At 32.7% G+C, this 23,531-nt stretch overlaps 5 protein-coding genes across 5 annotated transcripts in view; 3 read left to right on the forward strand and 2 right to left on the reverse strand.

Moving 5' to 3' along the window:
• LOC108741897 (spectrin beta chain, non-erythrocytic 1) overlaps positions 1-3,585 on the forward strand; it is a 34,044-nt gene extending 30,459 nt beyond the window's left edge. Inside the window, exons 23-28 of the mRNA XM_025977462.1 lie at positions 5-212; positions 271-1,160; positions 1,229-1,611; positions 1,973-2,111; positions 2,385-2,474; positions 3,431-3,585. Coding sequence (XP_025833247.1) covers positions 5-212; positions 271-1,160; positions 1,229-1,611; positions 1,973-2,111; positions 2,385-2,474; positions 3,431-3,585 — 1,865 coding nt within the window. The remainder of the gene's footprint in view (positions 1-4; positions 213-270; positions 1,161-1,228; positions 1,612-1,972; positions 2,112-2,384; positions 2,475-3,430) is intronic.
• A 1,548-nt stretch (positions 3,586-5,133) lies between these two features.
• Positions 5,134-6,185, forward strand: LOC108741900. Its single transcript, XM_018476873.2, has 2 exons — positions 5,134-5,375; positions 5,674-6,185. The coding sequence occupies exons 1-2, from the start codon at positions 5,336-5,338 to the stop codon at positions 5,910-5,912; spliced, it is 279 nt and encodes a 92-aa protein (XP_018332375.1). The 5' UTR covers positions 5,134-5,335; the 3' UTR covers positions 5,913-6,185.
• A 965-nt stretch (positions 6,186-7,150) lies between these two features.
• Positions 7,151-9,518, reverse strand: LOC108741907 (ras association domain-containing protein 2). The gene is made up of 5 exons (XM_018476882.2): positions 9,230-9,518; positions 8,888-9,156; positions 7,802-8,834; positions 7,519-7,738; positions 7,151-7,458 (listed from the first exon to the last, which is right to left on the reverse strand). Exons 1-5 carry the CDS (start codon positions 9,267-9,269, stop codon positions 7,398-7,400), a joined length of 1,623 nt encoding a protein of 540 aa, XP_018332384.1. The 5' UTR covers positions 9,270-9,518; the 3' UTR covers positions 7,151-7,397.
• A 1,709-nt stretch (positions 9,519-11,227) lies between these two features.
• The window catches only part of LOC112905315 (guanine nucleotide-releasing factor 2-like), a 32,731-nt gene continuing 20,427 nt past the window's right edge, over positions 11,228-23,531 (forward strand). Inside the window, exon 1 of the mRNA XM_025977467.1 lies at positions 11,228-11,977. Coding sequence (XP_025833252.1) covers positions 11,830-11,977 — 148 coding nt within the window. The 5' untranslated portion in view covers positions 11,228-11,829. The remainder of the gene's footprint in view (positions 11,978-23,531) is intronic.
• Positions 12,321-15,404, reverse strand: LOC108741908. Its single transcript, XM_018476883.1, has 3 exons — positions 15,157-15,404; positions 13,506-14,235; positions 12,321-12,577 (listed from the first exon to the last, which is right to left on the reverse strand). Exons 2-3 carry the CDS (start codon positions 14,206-14,208, stop codon positions 12,483-12,485), a joined length of 798 nt encoding a protein of 265 aa, XP_018332385.1. The 5' UTR covers positions 14,209-14,235; positions 15,157-15,404; the 3' UTR covers positions 12,321-12,482.

The following is a 23,531-nucleotide window of genomic DNA, read 5'->3' on the forward strand; positions in this document are numbered from 1 at the left end:
TTAGCCGCGGTGAAAGAACAGGTCGAGGCAGTTTGTAAAGAAGCTAAAAAGTTAAGTGAACTATTTCCTGATGCTGAGGAGCACATCGAAGTAAAAAAAGAAGACACATTATCTTCTTGGGAAGAATTGCAAATCAAAGCAGAACAAAGACGAAATAATCTTCAAGAAGCAGAACAATTACAAACTTATTTCGATGAACACAGAGATTTAATGTAAAAATTTTTAAACACTAATTCTTTTTTTTTTTAAACTATTTCAATTACTTTTTAGGGCTTGGATAAATGAAATGCTGGCGAAAATCACTGCCCCAGATCTGCCTCACGATGTTACGGGTTCCGAACACCTAATAGAACGTCATAAAGAATTAAAAGCGGAAATTGACGCTCGCGAGGACTCATTTGAAAACTTCTTCAAAGTTGGTCGAAGATTAATTGCCGAAAATCACTTCTTATCTCAAGAAATTCAGGATCGTATCAATATTCTCAATCATCGCTGGAACCTTCTCCACAGAACGTGGCAACAAAGAAACGTAATCTACGAACAGCATCTTGATGTCCAGTTGTTCAAACGTGAAGCAAACAATTTAGAGAACTGGCTGCAGGTACGCGAAGGAAATCTCAAGGATGGAGTTTACGGAGAGAGCATTCCTCAAGTGGAAGAACTATTGAGGAAGCACGACGACTTTGAAAAGACCATTGAAGCTCAAGAAGATAAGTTCGCCGCTTTACAAAGACGAACACTGGTTGAAGAAGCTTTTGCCCGGCAGAAAGAAGAAGAAGCCAGAGCCCGACAAGCCGAGAAAGAACGATTGGAGCATGAGCGTATAGCCCAGCGGAAGCGTCTCGAAATGCAGAGGATAACGGAACAGCGACGTCTAGAACAACAAGATCGCAAGGAAAGGCCAAAAGAAATTCATGAAGAAAAGATGAATGGAGCTCCTTATGCCCAAGACAACGAAAAGAGCAATTCTACGTCCGCGTCATCTTTAACCAAATCAAACTCAGTGGCTCACATGTTTGGTGACAGAGTTCGAAAAGCGTCAGATGCTAACGTTAAAAGGGCAGAAAGCATGAAGGTTTCTTCCATTGCAAAACCAGTTAAGAAAACGCCTTCCTTCAACACGAAAAGAAGAGCGGGATCTTTCAGGAGCAAAGCAAGCGGTAAGAGAATTATTGTTTGTATAAAATTGACAAGTATTTTATGTATTAAATAATAATTTATTATGCAGAGGTAGAATTGCCTCCTGTAGAGATACAAGCTTTTCTGGAACGAAAACAAGTATTGAGCGCAGGTGGAAAACGAGCTCAAAACAGAGCATGGAAAAACTATTACACCGTCCTTTGCGGGCAACTTCTGTGTTTCTTTAAAAATCGAGACGATTTCGCGGCCAGCAAAGCGATTTCGTCACCCGTAGGAATTCACAACGCCATCTGTACCGTTGCCGATGACTATGTTAAAAGAAAACACACGTTTAGACTGGTGACACCTGAAGGGTCCGAATTTTTATTCGCCTGCAACAACGAGGCCGACATGCTCGAATGGGTGGGAAAGATCAGATTCAGGGCCAAGTTACCTCCAAGCCAACAGCTAATTAATTTTGAAGTACAAAAGGTAACTTTTCTGTTTATTTAACTTTTTTTGTATATTTGTCTAAATTTATTTTTGATGTACATATTTTGAAATACTTATAGTAGATATTAATAGTAATAGTGGTACATAGTAGGTAGTTACAAAAAATATAATTAAAAAAAAATTCAATATTTAACTATTTCAATTCAAAGTATTTCAAACTCGATAAAAAATAATTATCTGTATTAACTACGTGGTTTTTGCTAGAAAGGGGTAAGCACATATATTTGAGTTCTTTTTGTAATAATATGTTTACTGGAAATAATATATATGATGAGTCGAACTAATAGATTTTCTGTTTAATTTAGTTTAAACTTTTCTAAATGAAGATGTTTTATAACAGGAAATACACGAAATAGATGCAAGTTCAACATCAAGTAGAACATCCAGTCCGGATATATCGGAAGCTGTGGTCTTAAGACACGACCCTCAGTTCCAAAATCAAAATGGCAATTCAACTGGCTGGAGGCATACCCTCTCAGGTAATCATTACACAGATATATAGATATTTTTGTATGTTTGTGTTTTTGTTGATCATTCATACTACTTTATTTTGTTACGTTTTGTTTGTTATTGTTTTGTGTTGTTTTTTTTTTTTTTGGTTTGTGAACACAAACAAAACCCACAAATTTATTTAATGGATAAAAACGGAACTTAATTTCGTCGTCAACTAGTAAAAAAAATAAGGTCGTTAGACCTATTAACCTACTTATAACCCACCGAACGGAGCTTTTATTAATGCGAAACTAATTTAGGGGAAAGTCCACCGCCATTACCAGCCAGCGAACCGCCTAATAATCACACAAGTCGAAGGTACACATTAGAAAACAGTGGAGACATTCATGGTTAGTCAAAAGAAATTTCAATTGCATGTGCTTTACTACTTTTTTCTTGTCTTTGCCTAACATCACTTTATAATACATTACTTTTTTCCTGAATTATTCTACACATAGGTACTTCAACCATTTGTTAGACTGACGCAGATTTGTCTACAGAACTTAAAAAATAGTAAATACATTAATTTTTTTTTACACCATAGGTACATTTTCAAGAGTTCGTACAGAATAATCGTATAAAATGAAATTTATAGCTAATGTCTTCTAAAAGAAACCGTATAAAAATTCATTTGTAGGGATATTACTGTTTGGCTTTTCGGTAAAATTAATAAATTAATATTTTTCTTAGAATTTTGTCTGATGATTATTATCAAAACTGGATCAAAAAGAAAAGTTATTTTGTATTTGTTATAATCCTTATTAATGAAAAACACTTGCACACAATAAAAACACTTAGAGTACACACTCGATGGCGTAAACATAGCATCACGCATAATGTGAACAACATATTATGTGACCACCGTATACCGTGAACATTCATTAACGTGAAGAAATTGATAACATGAACAGTAATTGTTGTTTTTTTTCTGTTCACACTATCGAGTGTCTACTGTATTTCTTTATTTGCTGGGATACCGCCTTTTTAATTTATTTTTCTCTGTGAATGCTTTTTATCTCATTTAATAACACATCATTTTTATACGTTTGTTGTTTATACACTTTCGGTGCATGTAAAGGTACTTGTGGGTATTTTTTCAGCGAAGAAATATGAATAACTATACTATAGGTATAGTGAATTCCCTAACGTATTAATAGTTAGATCACAAAGCGTTCTGTCAACTGCCACATATACATTGGGGATCTTCAAAATAAATGTATCATGAAGTATAACTGGAGATTTTAAGAAAGCAGTCGATTTATCTTTAACAAATGCATTTGTTTTTTTTTTTTTTTAATAATTGTAGGATATGGTGGTTCCGATTCAGGTAATTCTCGTTCGGACTGGCAAAGTTCGACAATGTCTAGACCTAGTAGTATTCAGCCAAATGATCATAAAAGATCCTCTTCTCGGATAATGGACTTGTTTCGAAAAAAGCGGCACCCATCTTCGCAGATGTAACGAAAGCATGAAGGTTTCTTCCATTGCAAAACCAGTTAAGAAAACGCCTTCCTTCAACACGAAAAGAAGAGCGGGATCTTTCAGGAGCAAAGCAAGCGGTAAGAGAATTATTGTTTGTATAAAATTGACAAGTATTTTATGTATTAAATAATAATTTATTATGCAGAGGTAGAATTGCCTCCTGTAGAGATACAAGCTTTTCTGGAACGAAAACAAGTATTGAGCGCAGGTGGAAAACGAGCTCAAAACAGAGCATGGAAAAACTATTACACCGTCCTTTGCGGGCAACTTCTGTGTTTCTTTAAAAATCGAGACGATTTCGCGGCCAGCAAAGCGATTTCGTCACCCGTAGGAATTCACAACGCCATCTGTACCGTTGCCGATGACTATGTTAAAAGAAAACACACGTTTAGACTGGTGACACCTGAAGGGTCCGAATTTTTATTCGCCTGCAACAACGAGGCCGACATGCTCGAATGGGTGGGAAAGATCAGATTCAGGGCCAAGTTACCTCCAAGCCAACAGCTAATTAATTTTGAAGTACAAAAGGTAACTTTTCTGTTTATTTAACTTTTTTTGTATATTTGTCTAAATTTATTTTTGATGTACATATTTTGAAATACTTATAGTAGATATTAATAGTAATAGTGGTACATAGTAGGTAGTTACAAAAAATATAATTAAAAAAAAATTCAATATTTAACTATTTCAATTCAAAGTATTTCAAACTCGATAAAAAATAATTATCTGTATTAACTACGTGGTTTTTGCTAGAAAGGGGTAAGCACATATATTTGAGTTCTTTATGTAATAATATGTTTACTGGAAATAATATATATGATGAGTCGAACTAATAGATTTTCTGTTTTATTNGGATATAGACATACAATTGTATAAAGAGAAAACTTGATGAATGAAATCAGACACCAGCAATAATAGAAAAAATGAATTTTGAAAATAATCACTTAAATTTACACATATTTTTTAATATAATTGAATTGCTTTAAATCAATCAATCAATCATATTTTTTCTAAGTCGATTAACTAAGTGTACTCATAATGTTTTTAAAGTAAATGAAGACCACTAACAGTAATTTGTATAACAACTATAAAACCTACAGTTGCAAAAGAAAATTACCCATGCTTACCTCTACAACGTTTATTATTATTTTTATCCGACATAATGAATTTTAAAAAGATATGTAGGTATAAAAGTTACTATATCGATCGCCCTATGTATAACTTTTTTGCTACCTTTTCTGAAAACGTTTTTATTATGCTCTTATATAAGAACTGCTTTCTCCTTGTACATATATTTCAAGTCACCCAGTATATTTACTTAAAATCTATCAAGATCAAGGAAGCTGCTTAAAGCATTAATGAAATAGATAAAACAATTACTACGCATTTCAAAGTTTTGATAGAAGTACTTGTATGTGTATAGTTATAATTTATTAAGTGCATGTAACTTAACCGATGTAATGTGCGTTAAAGACGACCATTTAAAATTACCGCATTATTTTTGGCTCTATTTTGTTGTTAACGTTGGTACTAAACAGTGTTGACAACATTTTTAACGTTCACCATTTTGTTTGATCTTCTTGGCAGCCTTTTCAACCATTTCAACAAAACAAGTTGTAGTTCTGTCAAAATAGGACGTAGGAAGTGATTTTTACAAAGATTTTGAATTGGTGGCAAGAATTTTTTATTTAAAAAGACTTTGTTTTATAGAATTATTATTCAAAGCAAAATGTTAACCAAACCAATTTTACAAAGGGCAGTTAAACAAGGTAAGCGAAAGAATTTTTTTAAAGATTAGTAAAACTCAACTATTTTATCCTGTTTATTTGCCGTTTTATTAGTAATTACATATTTTACAATAATATAACTGCAATTGTTAACGTTTTTACAAAATGTCATTCGTCGTTTCGGTTATGTAACCTACATTAACCTCCATTACTTGTATATTATGAATTATCGATAACTAATTTTATACCAATGTTCAAGTATTTTGATGATATTGTTGAAGTCTAAAAATACGTTAATTTTTATTTGTATGTAAGTATTCTTAATATCTTACTGTTTTAGTTGGACAACGGTTTAAATCCTACAAACCCGTGCCCATCAAGAACACTTACAATGATTTACCACAACCTTGTGGTTCATGGGAAACCAATTACAAAGCACAACAAAGGAAATATAACTTATATTTATTGACCGGAATTGGGTGGACTATGTTTAGCATACTTATGTTAAAAACTAATATTTTCTTCAATTATTCACCACCTGATTGTCCATCAGGCAAAATCGACTACTCCAAAAAGTAATGAAGCCTTTAATAATAGTCCTTATGTAGATGTCAAACGTAAATCAGGGCTAATTGTCTATAGTAAGTAACCTGTTATATATTACATTAAATAAAGTATTTGATAAACTACTTTAAATTTGAGTAGCTTTCAAGAATCTAATGAGTTCTAGCATTTTGTCTTTGCACAGTGAAATTAAACTGTGTAGTATTAATGTGGTGGTAGTAGATAAGTGTGATATGTGGGTATTTTGTCTAGCAATGTGTAGATAAAATAAATGTAGATGAATAAATACGCCAGGACTTGGTTTATTAGGGATTTCCCATGTCTGCACTCCTTTCTCTAAACATTGTTAACAGAAACTGTACAGCACATAAACTACAAAAGTTTTTCATGTCAAAAAAAGCTTATAGAAAAGATTTTTGTTCTTCCCCATTTCATTCTGGTTATACCGGTATGATAGTTTTTGAAATGGATGAATTTTTTTCTGGAGACTGTTAAACTTGCTTACTATAAGCAAGCAGAATTTTTATTTGAAATAACAATTACTGATACAAATGGATAGAGTGTGACTCTAATTATGCAATTTGGGTTAATTTTGTGAAACAAATATAGATTTCACTGAAAACAAAAATATTTATATAGATTCTTAAGATGTGCCATCTTCAATTGAATTAAAAATAACAAATCTTTTTAAAGCTAAATTACCCCCTTTTAAAATGCATTCCCCCAAAGAAAAAAGAGGTGTTGCATTTCCATAAAGATGAAAATAAACTAAAAATATTTATTTTGTAAGAGTACAAATAATGCAAAAAGTTTAGTAACAATATTTAAAAATTACCTTATATATTTTTTAATTAGGGCATTCTACTAATAAGGAGCAATGATTACTACACATTTTTCAACTGAGATACGACTTAGGAATTTAAATTATATATATTTGATAAATTTTACAGTGCCAAAATTACTACAGTTCGTTTTAATAGCAAGATNTCATGTTGATGTTGTCTGGCACGTGTCTGTAACACGCGACATCGTGTCGTGTTCGTGAACGATTGTTAGTTGTCGGTTTCGGATTTTTTCGTTTGGCGGTAGACGCGTAATCGGAATGGAATTCTCGAGTAAAACAATTTGGCTCACACTCGCTGGTGTTATCCTATTTAACTACTATTTACTACACGATTACGATAGACGAACGCGAGTGAGCACCACCACCACCGCAACAAATTGTAGCTTGTCTATGTATTGCATCGAACACATATATATATATATATACACATTTAGTGAGTTAATAATGCTTGAAGTTAAATATTTGATTAATAATTGATTATTTCATATTTTAGCTGGAATTTGTTTATCTTATTAGTTGAATAACTAATATTGTCCCAATTATATGTAGACTGACTTAACTGACTAGCATTAGTTAAAAAATACATATAAAATATAGGGTAAAGTACAATTGAGTTGTACCCCATTTTGTATAAGTTTATCAAAACTTATTGTACCTTACAAACGAACTTTTAATTCTTCCATTCGATTTTTGATCCTTCTTTTCATTTCCTTGTACCTGTTAATAGAATTAGTTTCTTAAATTTTTTCTTTCCACGTTTCTAAGAGTAAAATTTACCTGTCCTGGATTTTCATTATTTCTTTTTCCTCCTGCGAATAATACTGATTTAAAATGGCTCGTAATTCTGGAACCGAGAGATTCAAGAACTGTGCAACCTCATTACTAACTTCTGGAGTATTTTGACTGTCCATTAAAAATAAACGAGCGACGTCTTCATGTGGCCCAAGTAAAACCCTTACTAATAAAGGGGATTCGTCTTCTTTCAGGCGCCTTTGTTCTAAAAAAATAATAAGTAGTAGTTCATGACAAAAAGCGATAGGTCCTATTTTTTACGATTTACCTCCGTTATCTCGAACAATGAATAAAGCAAAATTGGTTGGATCACTCTCTACTTTGTATTTTTCCAGCAAAAGATTGATAACTTCGTGGGTACTAACAAGAGAAGTCACCCAAACGCTCATTTGACTTCCGTGCGGTGGTGTAAAAAAGCTTGTTTCCCTATTATAAAAATGACCATTTATTGAGCATCTTCTCTTTATCTTAGACCTGGAAAGCCTTCGACCAGGCCTACGTTTTATTGCAGTAGAACCTGTTTTCGGTGGACGCCTCATAACAGCCTCTTCATCTGTGGGATTAGTATCTGTTACAGTAGAATCCTCAATACTTAAATCTTCCTTTTCTTTACGGTTCCTTTCTAAACAGTCAGGTCCTGACATGGATCTATTCAGATGTCCATTTGATCCAAACCACGACGGGTCTGATGCATCTGAACTTTCCACATTCCCATTAATTTTAATTGGACTTGAATCGCTTGTTAAATCTCCATCCAAGCAAGAAGATTGAGAAGAAGGCAAAGGCTCAGGCATGGTTTGATATAATTTTTGTGATTCATCTAGTTTTCTTTCCACTTGTAACAGATCATCTAATTCATCCCATTCCACAGATTTGGTATCCACTTTAGAAGGTAATGTCAGGCTTTTTGGTGATATGTCTTTAGATACTGAAGCAGTTAAATTTAATTCAGAATTGCTGCTACTTGTGTCCATATTGATGTCATCTATCCCCGTATCAGAAGTCATACTATCAGTCATGTTGTCACCTGATGTCAATAAGCTCGAATCTTTAGAAAGTGAATCGAGAGATATGTCATTACATGTTGTTTCATCTCCTGAATCAAATTCAGATCCACTGTTAGCACGACAAGAGTTTCTCTTCCGAATAGTTACAACAGTGCGTTGATCATCATCCTCTTTTAAGTGTATAACACCATGTACACCCCAATGGATACGCAAAGATCCTTCCAAAATTAATCTATTGTTAACTTCTCGACTGCGGATTTCTCCACTCTTTCCATCAAAAAAGTTATTGTAAATCTGAAATCTTACTTTACAACGACTTAGTTCCAAAGCGAATTTTTCTGGTTTACCTTCAATTTATTTTCTATTTGCGATCGAGGAATAGAAGGTCCATTTCCTGATTTGGGTGAAGTCTTTTGTTGCCCAAAACTTTTATGGGATTCAACTCTTGTTCCATGTCCAAATAATTGTGGCCCAAACAATGCACCATAACAAGGCACATGACAATACGGAACTCCTTTATGTTCCGCATGTTGCCCTGGATTCAGCCTTTTTCCGCACTCTTCACAACGCAAACACTCCGGATGCCAATCGTAACCTAATGACTGTTTCCTTTCAGCTAAAATTAAGAATATTATTCTAAATATACACCGGAAAAGCGAGAGCTAGTGGTTTTATGAGGAAAAAATTACCAAAATACACAGGTTTTCCGCACTTATGGCATTTCCACATAATTTTTGTTGTTGTGTATGCCTTTCGTGAATTGTAGATTTTAACACATTTTGAATTATTTCAAGTTTTGAAATCACTTGCAGATCATAATTATGTTAAATAGCACAAATAATGTACACGAAACAACTAAAATAATTAACAATCACATAACAAAAACACAAAAGATCTTTACTTTATTATCTAAATAGGAAAGGGACTATTTAACCTCAATTGGGTCACAATTCTATGCTGGACCACCATAGATTCGGGATCACTATAATCATAGATAATAGACTGTAATCATAGTTGATAATAGATAATACTTCAATTTTATTGCTAATAGGTTACCATAGACACTTTTGTTGGTATAGAAATGTCTACGTAACGATTAACAATAAAGCCAAAATAATAATAACTCGACTTATGTCAATATGAGGTACGTGGCCTTTTTATTTGATTGAAAAGTACGTGAAACTTGATTTTAATGGGAGTCACGTTGCAAAAAATAGTTAATGCAATATTTGTTAAACAGACATTAGTCATCCATTTCAATGGTTATAATTTGAAATTTAAATACCAACGCCAGCGACCTCGTCCTATAGAATTTTGAATTATGTTTATTGCACTTGCATTTATCGATTGATTGTGGGTAGTTGGCGAAATGTCAAGAGGGAAAGAAAAAGAAACCCTCGTTATAGGTTATTTTTCGTTTTCTCCATTTTACAGTAGCTAAATAAAATTATGCAAAAATTACAACGAAAACGCCGCCGTGAGTTTTTCTCAAAAAATGTAAACGGTTAATTTAACATGAGTTATACATTAAAAGTTTAGTGTTTTTTTTGATGGGTGTTGTTAAAAAAGTATGACTTCAATGAAATCGGGAAAGTATGCTTCAGGTGAGTTTTAATGTCACGATTTTTGTTTGTTTTATAAATAATTGCAATATACAATATTTGGTGTAAGTCATGAATGTGAAAATTATGGTTAGTTATTTATAGTAGGTAGATATGTGCTTATATTGGGGAACGATTTTCCTTATGTGTATATGTAGCATGTTCAGTTAATTAATGGGTCGAATCATTTCGTTGCTCTTGCATGTAATCATTAAATTGAACAAAAAAGGTGCCCTTTTTTAAATTCCATGACAATTGAAGTTGTAACTTTCATATTTACTCTCTAAATACAAAATGCATTAAAAGTTCGATTCCATTTTCAGATATTAAAATTTTATCAATTGAGTGTTTTAAATTTACATCTGCGAATAATGAGTTTTAGTGATAAAGATTAATTTATACTTATATCACGTACCTGTGTTTTATTTATATTACACTTAGTTTTGTGGATACCTACCTATTTAAAACTATGTTTTTATTTGGTAAGTTTTTGATTTACTTATGTTTTATGTGATCAAAAGTTTTTCGGGTATTTTACTTTGTATTGATATACCATAAAACAAGTTTAATTAATTTCATTTAAAAATGTAGTGCATGTGGATCTGTATTTTATAAATTATCGAACAGCTTTTCCAGTATCAATAAATAATGGAATCAAACTAAAGTAAAAACTTGGGATTTTTGCAAAATTAAAAGTCCCATAATTTCTTCAAATATTTAGGTACTATGCCATTAATATAAAGATACTTTTGTACAGATTGTCTCACTTACTCTGAATGTTGAAGGTTGATAGTAATTATAGCTATTATCACCTAACATTTATCCACACCATTCCTATTCCATTTAAACATTTTTTATTTTAGTGAAAATTTGAAATTTAACATTAATTTAATACGATTTATCAATATTCGGTTTTAATATTTACTTTTCCTTATTACTTGTTTTATAAACATTATCATACGACAAACCTATTAATAAATTATGCTAGGTACCTGATTGGCACTTCATAATACCAATGTTGCTACTGTAAACCATGATTAATTTAAAAAATTGATATTTTCGTCCATTGGAAGCAGATATTCATAAAATTATTTCGGAATAGGTGTCCCATTGACTGTTTCCTCACGTAAACTATGATCATCAAAAATTTGGCAAAGTTTGCATAAACAAACAATAGTTCGAAGTCTTTCTAACCAGGTCGAAAAATGTGGCTCAAAACCAAAATCATGTCAGTCTTATTTTTACAACGTACCTAGTGTTGTATCGAGTTTTATTACAACAAAAACGAAATGATTTTAATAAAAAGTGTTTTATAGTGGAGTAAAACTTGTATTGTTAATTTTTTTGCGCTATCTTGATTCATTATCAAACAATTTATTAAACAGTCATCACTATAAAACAATCGTTTATAATAATTTTCAAAATGTGCAACAGGTTTGATAATGATAAATACAGATATATTCTAATCATTTAAATGTAGTTATTAGTTATGTGTGTAAATTAAAGTTATCTATATCGTTATTTTGAAAGAAATGTTTAAAATGGTCGATGACGTTGGTTCAAAAATAAGTAAAGACGGCAATTCCGTTTATAATAACTTGGACAGCGGTCATTAATAGCAGCCGTTTGTTGTACTGCAAAAATAATTTTGTGTTAATTAGTGCGTGGCATAATTTGGCTTTCTTGCAATGCCGGATTACGATAAGTTTTTAAGTGGCGAACCTTCGGGTAGAAGGCGAAAATACAGAGTGTATGCGCGTAGATTTAGCGACGATCTTACAAAACGCTGGACCACATTACTGGCTGTTTTGCCGATAGATCCTGAAGTCATTGATGGTGAGTTATCCATTAAAGCATCTACGTACAATATCGGAAAACTCTGTTATTATTATTGATGCATTTGTTTTCAATGTTTAACAAGAAAACATTTTCAGCTTAAATATACCGGGTATTTTATTTTGTTTATACTTTTAATTTTATAATAGTTACTTTACTTATTTTGCATCTCTTTACTGCTTTAAAATGAATTAATAGTATTTGTTAAGGGTGTGCGAATATTTTAAGATTTCAAATAATTCGAATGCTAATTTGATAATAATTTCGCGTCCATCCAGTCCGTTGTTTCTTGCAAGATTCTTAGGTACATTATATAATTTTGTTGTTTTATGAATTTAATAAATAAACTCAAAGAGACATTTATAATATACTGTAATTTTAGTGTTACAAAACATTACTTTTGCTCATTTTCCATAATAATAGATTCTGATAAACGGCCACAAAAGATATTTAAAATTTTGAACAAGACGTTTTTTTGGTAATTTTATAACTGTCGAACATTATGCTACCAAATGCCCTGTGAAAACCCCCCCGGTGGAACCCTGGTTTCGCTTCTTCTCACGGGATCTTCGTAACCAGTTCCCAACAGTGGATTTCCGTCTGAAACATTTTGAGTTTACAGCATTGTTATACATCGTAATTGTTTAAAGTCTGACAGATTTTTAGTAAAACCCCCTAAAAGTAGCCAGATATGCTCGAGTTAGAGAAAATTCGAGTTAATGTGATTTAATCATCGAACATATTACGTGTTAACCGTTGCTAAACCCACTCCTACAATCTCAGATCATCATCATCGTAAGGTCGTCAGTCCTAAGACTGGTTGGACACATACCTCCATTCTTTCCTATCCTGAGCTAAACTTCGCATTTCCCTAAAACTAGAACAACCCACATCCTTAACTGTTTGGGAACAGTAATCTAATCTAGGTCTACCTCTACCCCTCCTAACTCCTGTTTCTGCCTCTAATATGTCTCTGACTAGATCTTCATGCCTAAGAAGGTGTCCTACCAACCTATCTCGCCTATTTTTATTGACTTCCATAGAGTCCTCTGTTCTCCCATTCTTTCTAATACTTCTTCACTTCTAACCTTTTCTACCCACGATATCCTCATCATCTGCATATAACACCACATTTCGAACACTTCTAACCTTTTCTTTTCCGCCGCGCCCACTGTCCATGTTTCGCACCCGTACAATGACGTGCTTCAAACATACACCTTTAACAACCTTTTTCGAATTTCTAAATAAACCGTTCGCGAGCATAGAAGTGACTTCTTTTTATTAAAGGTGACACGACCCTGCGCTATCCTCTGCTTTATATACCGACTACTTCCATCCTGACTTATCTGACTTCCTAGGTATCTAAAATCAGCCACTTCTTCTAATTCTTCGTCTCCTATCTTTATATTCGCTATTTCCCTACTTTTTCTTTCCTTGCATACCAGTATTTTAGTTTTAGTTTTATTTATTTTCATACAGTACTGATCTGTCAGTACCGTACAATCTCAGATGAGAAAAATATACTTACCCTTTCTTTTGCCTGATGGTACTTTTTGTTTATCGGAATAATTTTCAACCCCCGCCCCAGTCACTGGGTTCCGGATGGTGTCACGGGTTCTGCTGGTCGGGCGTTTTCTAGGAGTATTTTCCATGTGCCCCACATGGTCTATAGTGGCTTCGTTAGCGTTCAGAAATCTCCTCGAGGAAGATGAGTGTACATCTTCTTTGCATCCCATACATCCAACGGGAAAGACGTTGCTTGATAAATGTTTCATTTTGTTGAAATTTGGGCTTCCGGTAGCAGAAGTTTTTCCGTTTAATTCATCTTTGTTGGTTATTATTTCACTTTTGTAACGCGGAACCGTTAGCATTTGCTGGTTTTGTTCTGCAGCTTCGGTTTTTGTGAAACTTTGCATTGGTGTGTCGGCTTTTCTGCTCAATGTGTTGGTTACAGAAGTAGAAGTGGCATCGAGGTCTATTTTTTGAAAATATGTTTCTACTTTAGATTCGTCGTCTCTTTTGAGTTCGGGCGATTGTTTTTCGTCAGTATGTGGTAATGGTGATGCTGGCAGTGTTGCAGAGGAATGCTCTTGGGTCAAATCGGTGTTCTCATCAGCACGTTTTACATTCAAAGACAAATCCGCGGCTGGATGTGTCTGTCTTAGTATATTTACTGATGCTTTGGGCATTTCGATTCTTTCTGGCACCGTTATGTTGTTATTGTCTCCCATGTTGTCCAAGAATTTGCAAATTCAGCGCTGAAAACATGTCGCGTAATTAGATTTTTTTTTTACTTTTTAGATCGCGCTTTCGAATTTTATTAATTCTAATCAACACATCATAGGTAGTTTCGGAAAATCACTGACCAGACCAAAGTTACTCCATAAATGCAAGTCAATCAGTAGATTCCTTGCAGTTTACTGGCATCTACATATATTTAATGTTAACAGCGTAATAATACAAATATTTATATAATTTTGTCCAGTAGATGTGTAACGTATTGTACACGTATAAGTAATCCAATTTAAAAATTATTTGAGACGAACTAAAAATAGTTCGCGGACANAAAGTTTGATGTTGATAAGTCAAGATCGCGAATTTTATGTGAAAAGATTTGATTCAGTTCTAGAAATCTTGTTTCCATAATTTTAGTTTCGGTAGTTCCTGAAATGAAGGTAATCGAAAGTAAAATGTCTTTTTAGAGTAATTTATTTGAACATATTTCTTATGGGAATTAAAAATTATTTGAGACGAACTAAAAATAGTTCGCGGACAGACGGTGAATGAAATCATCACTATTACGAACGAAACCATTGTAAAAAAAACATACTACAGATGCACCTTTTGTCTTGAAGGGATTGTAGCTAATTTTATTTCAACCGTTTTAGTTTAATTGTACCTAAGTAGTTTTAAGTTCTGCAATTATTTTATTTCCAATTTGAGCTAGTTGGAATGTTTCAATTTTAACGAATTAAACCATTCCAAGGACTTTTTAATAAAATAATTGTTTAGAGAGAAACTTTATTAGCATCTGTCGTTATAAAGAGTACCATTAAGTTAATGTCACTAAACTTCTTAAAATTATACTCGTTTGATTTCTTTCTTATTTTTTCAATTTGATGAATTTTGCTTTGAGCCCTAAAATACTTTTTAACGTACGTAATACGGAAAATATTTACCTGTCTTAAAGATTCGATTATTCACTGGACAAAATTTGAAGTGATCTAGTTGTGACTTCAATTTCCGAATGGTCTACCCAATTTTTAATGTGAACTCGTATATAATTGAAGTCACCCTTTGAAAATTTAAGAACGATGTTACTGGTATTTCAGTTACTGTTAAAAACCAGATTACATTAATTTCATCATAAATGTCTAATTTATTTCAAACAAAAAGATTCTTTCAAATTTTCGGAATTGTTTTCTACGCCGTCTAAGAGACGATAATAAATACGAGAATTACGTCGAGTTCTATGTAATAGAAAACTTCACTCAATAGTAAAAACTTAACTGTTATCATCATACTCACTGAAATTGTTATTAATGAAATAAAAATAATTTATATTTCATGTGGGTGGATAAGTGCATACCCATTTGTATTGTGTAAGTTTTTTGTGGTTTCTTATTTTGTCTTTCTGACGTCATTGTTAACACAACACGTGTTTTGCTTTACGTCAAGACAGTGGAAAAAGGTTTTCTATAATAGGAAAGCAAACCTCATTTCTTGCTTTACAGCCAGTTATATTATGCTTATTATCTGGTTAATAATTACACATTAATTTATAACATGTTCAATGCACTGTTTGTGAGATGTAATTTTGTAAACGTATTGTAATGTTCGTGGGTTTAACAAATTAACTTTAAAGACTCACAACGACAAAAACTATTTATTTACACTAATTACTATTAAACTTAAAAACACTATTAAATTATTACTACTTCGGTAATTATTCTATTTATTTACAGTACTGTTACTATTCACTGTCCTATTTATTTCACTTCTATCACTTTCAATTTATCTCTTGATTCACCTCTGCAACGGTCAATTTATTTCTACTCCCTTTCNCGAATTTCTGTTATCTTATACATACATATGCTCTGGACTCATATAAGTATGCAACCTAGTGATTTCATTTTTAATTGATATTATTGATTACAACTTTATATATCATTTAGTATATTGTTTTTAACATTTCTGTATTTGTATAAGGATCTCCCCGTTTTATAATAATAAATAAATAAATGTAAAATCTGTACTAAAGTAATTTGAAATCCTTTCATTCTTACGAAGAATTAAGTAAATGTTGATATTGTTTGTTAGAAAATTATTTCATGCGTGCCCGCAAGGACATTGAGAAAAACGCCTCTAAATCTTTTACATAGGTTCATTGGCAGGTTTTTTGTTCTGTCTTCTGTCTTTCAACCGGGATACTATACGCTGTAAAAACTATAATTTCAAGTGTTAAAAAATTCAAATAATAGTTATTTGAATGTAGGTACCATTATGTTTTATTCAGAGGATCTCGCATATTCTTTATAGAAAATAGCTCCCCCGATCAATGTCTTTGAAGCTTTGTACTCAAATAGTTCTTGTTGTGGAGATAGAAAGATTCAATGCCCGTTAAGTCCGCAAAAATCATGTTTCCGAAAAATCGAACTTTTCATGGGCTTTTGCAATGGTGTAAGTCTGCTGTATATTTTATTTATGTATACGTATATGTATGATGACTCTCGATATGTTTATACATAGGTACTGACAGACATATACGATACATACATAAAAATTACAGCTCAACTTCAAAGGCTTATATCTTGAAAACAGGAATTTTGAATACAGAAGACTGGAAAATTTTGGCGGTATTGTAGAGCACTCTAAATAGCTTAAATCGCTACGCCAAAACAAGACACTAAGAATCCAAAGTACTTTTTGGTAACAGGGTTACCTTCTCAAGGGACTGAAGAGAGTCCCTTGGTGTTTTGTTTTGTTTTTGGATTTGGGGTTTTAAAGAGTTCATGAATTTTGAAGTCTTAACGGTCACAGAGACTTTGGATCTACACTTGATCTAAAGTATCAATATTCAGGTAAAACTTTTTAACAAAATCGTTTGAGATTACAACAGACAATTTCCAGCAATAATCACTGGGTTTATAATGATTATATCTTATAAATAATAATGCTCTTTCCTATTTTTCCTTGCAAACTATACAGAATTAGTTATGTCGACTGATTCGGGTTTAAAGATCGTCGTGTGTTGGAGTTGCTTCCTAACGTTTCGCTAGTACGAGTGGTGAACTTCTTCATAGGCAAAATACATTTTTGACGTTAAAAAGTTTTGCTACTATCAGCGATCAAACATTATATAAAATGATGAATGAAAGTTACTCACATTGGCTATTGAAGGTTAAAGCTTAAAAAGAGAACAAAGAGACATTCCATGAATGCCTTCTAATTCTTTAACTGAAGAGAGCCCAAAAGATTCTAAATTCCTTGGAAATAGATAATGTAAAATTTTGGATCGATATATTATTTTCCGGGTTCACTGTCATGGTCCATCGAATTTTGAAGTTCCACATTGATATCAGCACCTGTCAGATCACCACTTATCGTACCTTTAGCAAAGAACTACGAAATTCTACGAATTACGACAAAACAGCCCGCAAAACAATATCGAATTGATATACCCCAGCAGTGTAAGACAAAACTGCAAGATATTGTGGTATGCTAATAAATGCATATAATCCAAAATTCTTAGAAAAACTTCACTTATTAGATGAACTCAAAGCTAATGAAACTANTAAATTTAAGACATTAAAAGCTTAAAAGAGGGACAAAGACTTAAAGACATTCCTTGAATGCCTTCTAATTCTTGAACCGAAGAGAGCCCAAAAGATTCTAAATTCCTTGGAAATAGATAATGTAAAATTTTGGATCGATATATTGTTTTCCGGGTTCACTGTCATGGTCCATGGAATTTTGAAGTTCCACATTGATATCAGCACCTGTCAAATCACCACTTATCGTACCTTTAGCAAATAACTACGAAATTCTATGAATTACGACAAAACAGCCCGCAAAACAATATCGAATTGATATACCCCAGCAGTGTAAGACAAAACTGCAAGATATTGTGGTATGCTAATAAATGCATATAATCCAAAATTCTTAGAAAAACTTCACTTATTAGATGAACTCAAAGCTAATGAAACTANATTTTGACATACCTCTCAAACATCCTTAAGTAAATGTAGAAAATTAAATTGGTGTACTACAAAAAAGTATTTATTTGAAAAAAATATTTTGAAAATACGTATTTTGCATTTAGCATTTAAAACACCAAAGGGAAAATCATTTTGTATTTTACATTTGAATACTTTTAAAAAAAACCATTTTGCACATCTCTAAAGGTGTCATACCCACCTATCTCGTCTATTCCTTTTTGACTTTCATTGCGACCTCAGTTCAAAAGCCGTCGTGTGTTTTATGGATCCTAAAATTTACCCTTGGCTCATACGAAAAAGATTAAGGAAATTGTAAGATTCCGAAATTTTGATATTTAACAATGGAGGTATCTGGTAAATGAAATACTTTCGGTGCGTATTTCATATTCACCCCTGTCCGTTTCTTTTAATTGCTGCAGGGGCTCATTTCGCAATTAAAACCAAGAAAATGTGTATTTTTTAGCAGGTTTCATTTTTCGAAATGGAATCGAATTCTTCGATAGCGGAACCGGTGAAAGTCTTGATTGATGTTAGTGTATGTTTGTTTTTCCTAGAAAATGCGGAAGTCACCTATAACGAAACGTTTCTCGTGGTGTTCATAGGTATGCGGCTCTGTCTATTATTGTCTGATCCTATTTTGGTCCTGCTGGAATCCAGGCGCACGTACATACACATAATAAAGTTTCGGCGCTCGATAGGAATCACACGCATACAGTATCATACTAGGTAGTGGTGGAGGTGGTGGTGGTGTGTGTGTGTTTGTGTATCTACGTGTAGAAACAGGCAATTAACACTCGTTTTATTAAGCGAAACATGCGCTTATTATGGACTTGATAAGCTACCCCCACCACTACACTCAAAACCTGACTCCAGTAAGTCGCCCTAAACTACAGTGCCACGCAAAAATTATTTCCATGTTATTTTTTTACAAGGTTCAACGAACGTCGCTGGAATGACATACAATACTTGTGTATAGGAAGTAATAATTTAATTTATCGTTCATTATTACTTATATCAATTTTAATTGATAAATATGTGTACAATTGATCGACTGTTCAGGTTAATTGTTATTATTCTCATTTGGGATTGTCAAGCTGTTTCAATATGTCCATTATAACTTAAGAGTTTGCAGTAATCACTGGGTATAAAATGAAAATTCTTAAATTTCTTTTTTTTTTTGATAGAAAATAATAATGGAGAAACAGGAGATTTGTTCACCGCTGTACGGTGAAATAACTGCTGTGTTTCTACAATAAACTTGAAACTTTGATGTTTTACTTTATTTCATTACGGTTCAGTTTCAACAAGTTACAACTTTTTCTATCAAGTAATACATTTTTAATTGCACAAAAANGAACCAGCTATAGCTATTTATTTTTTTATGGCAGTTTTCGTTTTCAGTTTTGTTTTGATTCAATTGTTTTGATATTTCTTGAATTATTCAAAGTATACCTTATTAGGGAAAGTTTTAAAACGCGTTTCCGTGCCTACTAAGTCCATTCATGGTTGAATTATAATGCTAAGGCATAATATGAATGAAATAAGCTCCGCTCTTTGCGGATGTTGAGGCTCATGAGATTTTGAACCAGCTATAGCTATTTATTTTTTTATGGCAGTTTTCGTTTTCAGTTTTGTTTTGATTCAATTGTTTTGATATTTCTTGAATTATTCAAAGTATACCTTATTAGGGAAAGTTTTAAAACGCGTTTCCGTGCCTACTAAGTCCATTCATGGTTGAATTATAATGCTAAGGCATAATATGAATGAAATAAGCTCCGCTCTTTGCGGATGTTGAGGCTCATGAGATTTTGAACCAGCTATAGCTATTTATTTTTTTATGGCAGTTTTCGTTTTCAGTTTTGTTTTGATTCAATTGTTTTGATATTTCTTGAATTATTCAAAGTATACCTTATTAGGGAAAGTTTTAAAACGCGTTTCCGTGCCTACTAAGTCCATTCATGGTTGAATTATAATGCTAAGGCATAATATGAATGAAATAAGCTCCGCTCTTTGCGGATGTTGAGGCTCATGAGATTTTGAACCAGCTATAGCTATTTATTTTTTTATGGCAGTTTTCGTTTTCAGTTTTGTTTTGATTCAATTGTTTTGATATTTCTTGAATTATTCAAAGTATACCTTATTAGGGAAAGTTTTAAAACGCGTTTCCGTGCCTACTAAGTCCATTCATGGTTGAATTATAATGCTAAGGCATAATATGAATGAAATAAGCTCCGCTCTTTGCGGATGTTGAGGCTCATGAGATTTTGAACCAGCTATAGCTATTTATTTTTTTATGGCAGTTTTCGTTTTCAGTTTTGTTTTGATTCAATTGTTTTGATATTTCTTGAATTATTCAAAGTATACCTTATTAGGGAAAGTTTTAAAACGCGTTTCCGTGCCTACTAAGTCCATTCATGGTTGAATTATAATGCTAAGGCATAATATGAATGAAATAAGCTCCGCTCTTTGCGGATGTTGAGGCTCATGAGATTTTGAACCAGCTATAGCTATTTATTTTTTTATGGCAGTTTTCGTTTTCAGTTTTGTTTTGATTCAATTGTTTTGATATTTCTTGAATTATTCAAAGTATACCTTATTAGGGAAAGTTTTAAAACGCGTTTCCGTGCCTACTAAGTCCATTCATGGTTGAATTATAATGCTAAGGCATAATATGAATGAAATAAGCTCCGCTCTTTGCGGATGTTGAGGCTCATGAGATTTTGAACCAGCTATAGCTATTTATTTTTTTATGACAGTTTTCGTTTTGATTCAATTGTTTTGATCTTTCTTGAATTATTGAAAGTATACCTTATTAGGGAAAGTTTTAAAACGCGTTTCGTGCCTATTAAGTCCATTCATGGTTGTACTGTAAGGCTAAGGCATAATATGAATGAAATAAGCTTCGCTCTTCGCGGATGTTGAGGCTCATGAGATTTCGAACTAGCTATAGCTGTTTATTTTTTTATGGCAGTTTTTGTTTTCAGTTTTGTTTTGATTCAATTGTTTTGATCTTTCTTTGAATTATTGAAAGTATACCTTATTAGGGAAAGCTTTCAAACACGTTTCGTGCCTACCAAGTCCCTTCGGTAAACTCGATTGTGGAGGTTAGTGTCATCATTCTAGAAACAGGCGTTACCAAAATAAGAGTGACATCCGCCCGTCCCGTCGCTGCTGTTGTAGTAATATACTCGGTTTTAGAATCGTAATTGGTTAAGACAGACGGCATTCAGATTGTTTGGTGCGGTGCAAGTAGTAGGTGCTGTCTCCTTTTTATCCGTCAATCGCGTTATTATTATCATCATCATAATACGCACTGTGAAGTTATTTATTATTTATTACTTATCGGTTGAACAAACGCATTGAAAAATATGCTGCCAAGTTTGGTATCGTGACGCGCGTTTCTTTGTGGTCTATTATTCTTCTTTTCTTTTTTTGGTGACTTGAATGCTGATTTGATTTGTGGACATTGTTCGAGTAGAAACGTTTTGATCCATAAAATATAAACTTTGGGATATTTGTATAATGCGTGGATCCTAATTTGGATATCGTTGCGACAAGGACGCATTGAGGATAGGGATACTTTAAGAACACAAAACATTCTACAAATGTAGGTATGTATGGACTACCTATAGTGCTTTGTACATTCCTAGTCAGTACCTAGAAAGTTTTCTCAAATTTTATATTTTATTGACTTATTTCAAACAAAAATTTTTTATCATGTTGACCATTTCTTCCCCTTAAGCCGTCCATTAGACTTGTAAGTGAATTGCTTATTGTTGGTTGACGTACCACTTTGTCACTCATACCGATTGAATGTTTTTACCTAACTGGGAAAACTATAGTAGGTTATTTTAATAAATAAAAAATTGTGAATTAACATAATAATTTTTCAACCTTGAAAAAGTACCGTACGAGGGGCGAAACGTCGGCGAATTGTTTTCAAAATAAACTAATTTTAAAACCCCTACCATTGCTCCTTATTTCTAAAAGAACTGAAAATAATAATGGAGAAACAGGAGATTTGTTCACCGCTGTACGGTGAAATAACTGCTGTGTTTCTACAATAAACTTGAAACTTTGATGTTTTACTTTATTTCATTACGGTTCAGTTTCAACAAGTTACAACTTTTTCTATCAAGTAATACATTTTTAATTGCACAAAAAAAAATTAAACTCCTATCAATCGTTTTAATTTTAAATTGTCGATTATGGGATAATTAAAGATGAGAAGAACCCTTTCCTGTAATACTTTTTACAGTTACAGTAGAAAATATGAAACGACAAAAATATTTCCCTTGCATAAGTCGATGGGCTAGTAGTAATCTAGTTAATCATGGGTTTTTACAGCCACTTTGCTTATCATAAAACTGTCTGACTGGTGGTTTATTTTTTAGCCAGTGAATGATAACGCACTTGGCATTTTTTTCCAANTTATGTGAAAAGATTTGATTCAGTTCTAGAAATCTTGTTTCCATAATTTTAGTTTCGGTAGTTCCTGAAATGAAGGTAATCGAAAGTAAAATGTCTTTTTAGAGTAATTTATTTGAGCATATTTCTTATGGGAATTAAAAATTATTTGAACTACTCAATACTCATCTTCAGCATAGTAATAAATTATACTGATTCTCATATTTTCCAATTCATCATAGGGTCGTCAATCTTAAGACCTCCACTCTTTCCTATCCTGAGCTAATCTTCGCATTTCTCTAAAACGACATCCCTAACTATTTGTGAACAGTAATCTAATCTAGCTTTACCTGTCTGTCTTAACTCCTGTTTCTCCTTCAAATAGATCTGTAATTAGCCCTTCCTGACTGACAAGGTATCCAAAGATGTGACGTATTTGAAATACTAGCATTTAAAATGCAAATACAAAATAAAAGATGTCTATTTTTATCTTGCATTGAAATACCCCTTTGAGAAAAGAATTTTGTATTTTGTTTAAAATACTTTTCGAAACGTATTTTTTATTTGTAAAATGCAAAATACATTTTTGCCGTTAAAATTTCTGTTAGTATCATACAAAATGATGAATTTAAGACATTAAAAGCTTAAAAGAGGGACAAAGACTTAAAGACATTCCTTGAATGCCTTCTAATTCTTGAACCGAAGAGAGCCCAAAAGATTCTAAATTCCTTGGAAATAGATAATGTAAAATTTTGGATCGATATATTGTTTTCCGGGTTCACTGTCATGGTCCATGGAATTTTGAAGTTCCACATTGATATCAGCACCTGTCAAATCACCACTTATCGTACCTTTAGCAAATAACTACGAAATTCTATGAATTACGACAAAACAGTCCGCAAAACAATATGGAATTGATATACGCCAAC

This window comes from Agrilus planipennis, unplaced genomic scaffold (assembly GCF_000699045.2).
Source record: "Agrilus planipennis isolate EAB-ADULT unplaced genomic scaffold, Apla_2.0 scaffold341, whole genome shotgun sequence".
Classification (NCBI taxonomy): domain Eukaryota; kingdom Metazoa; phylum Arthropoda; class Insecta; order Coleoptera; family Buprestidae; genus Agrilus; species Agrilus planipennis.

Excerpts from the sequence above, each read along its gene's own strand:
- LOC108741908 (XM_018476883.1), bottom strand. The coding sequence starts at position 14,208 with ATGGGAGACAATAACAACATAACGGTGCCAGAAAGAATCGAAATGCCC. Across the intron at positions 12,578-13,505 it reads ACCATCAGGCAAAAGAAAGG|ACGGAAATCCACTGTTGGGA; the intron begins GTAAGTATATTT and ends AAAATGTTTCAG.
- LOC108741907 (XM_018476882.2), bottom strand. The coding sequence starts at position 9,269 with ATGTGGAAATGCCATAAGTGCGGAAAACCTGTGTATTTTG. Across the intron at positions 8,835-8,887 it reads AAATAGAAAATAAATTGAAG|ATTTACAATAACTTTTTTGA; the intron begins GTAAACCAGAAA and ends GTAAGATTTCAG. Across the intron at positions 7,459-7,518 it reads ATAATGAAAATCCAGGACAG|GTACAAGGAAATGAAAAGAA; the intron begins GTAAATTTTACT and ends TTCTATTAACAG.
- LOC108741900 (XM_018476873.2), top strand. The coding sequence starts at position 5,336 with ATGTTAACCAAACCAATTTTACAAAGGGCAGTTAAACAAG. Across the intron at positions 5,376-5,673 it reads ACAAAGGGCAGTTAAACAAG|TTGGACAACGGTTTAAATCC; the intron begins GTAAGCGAAAGA and ends TTACTGTTTTAG.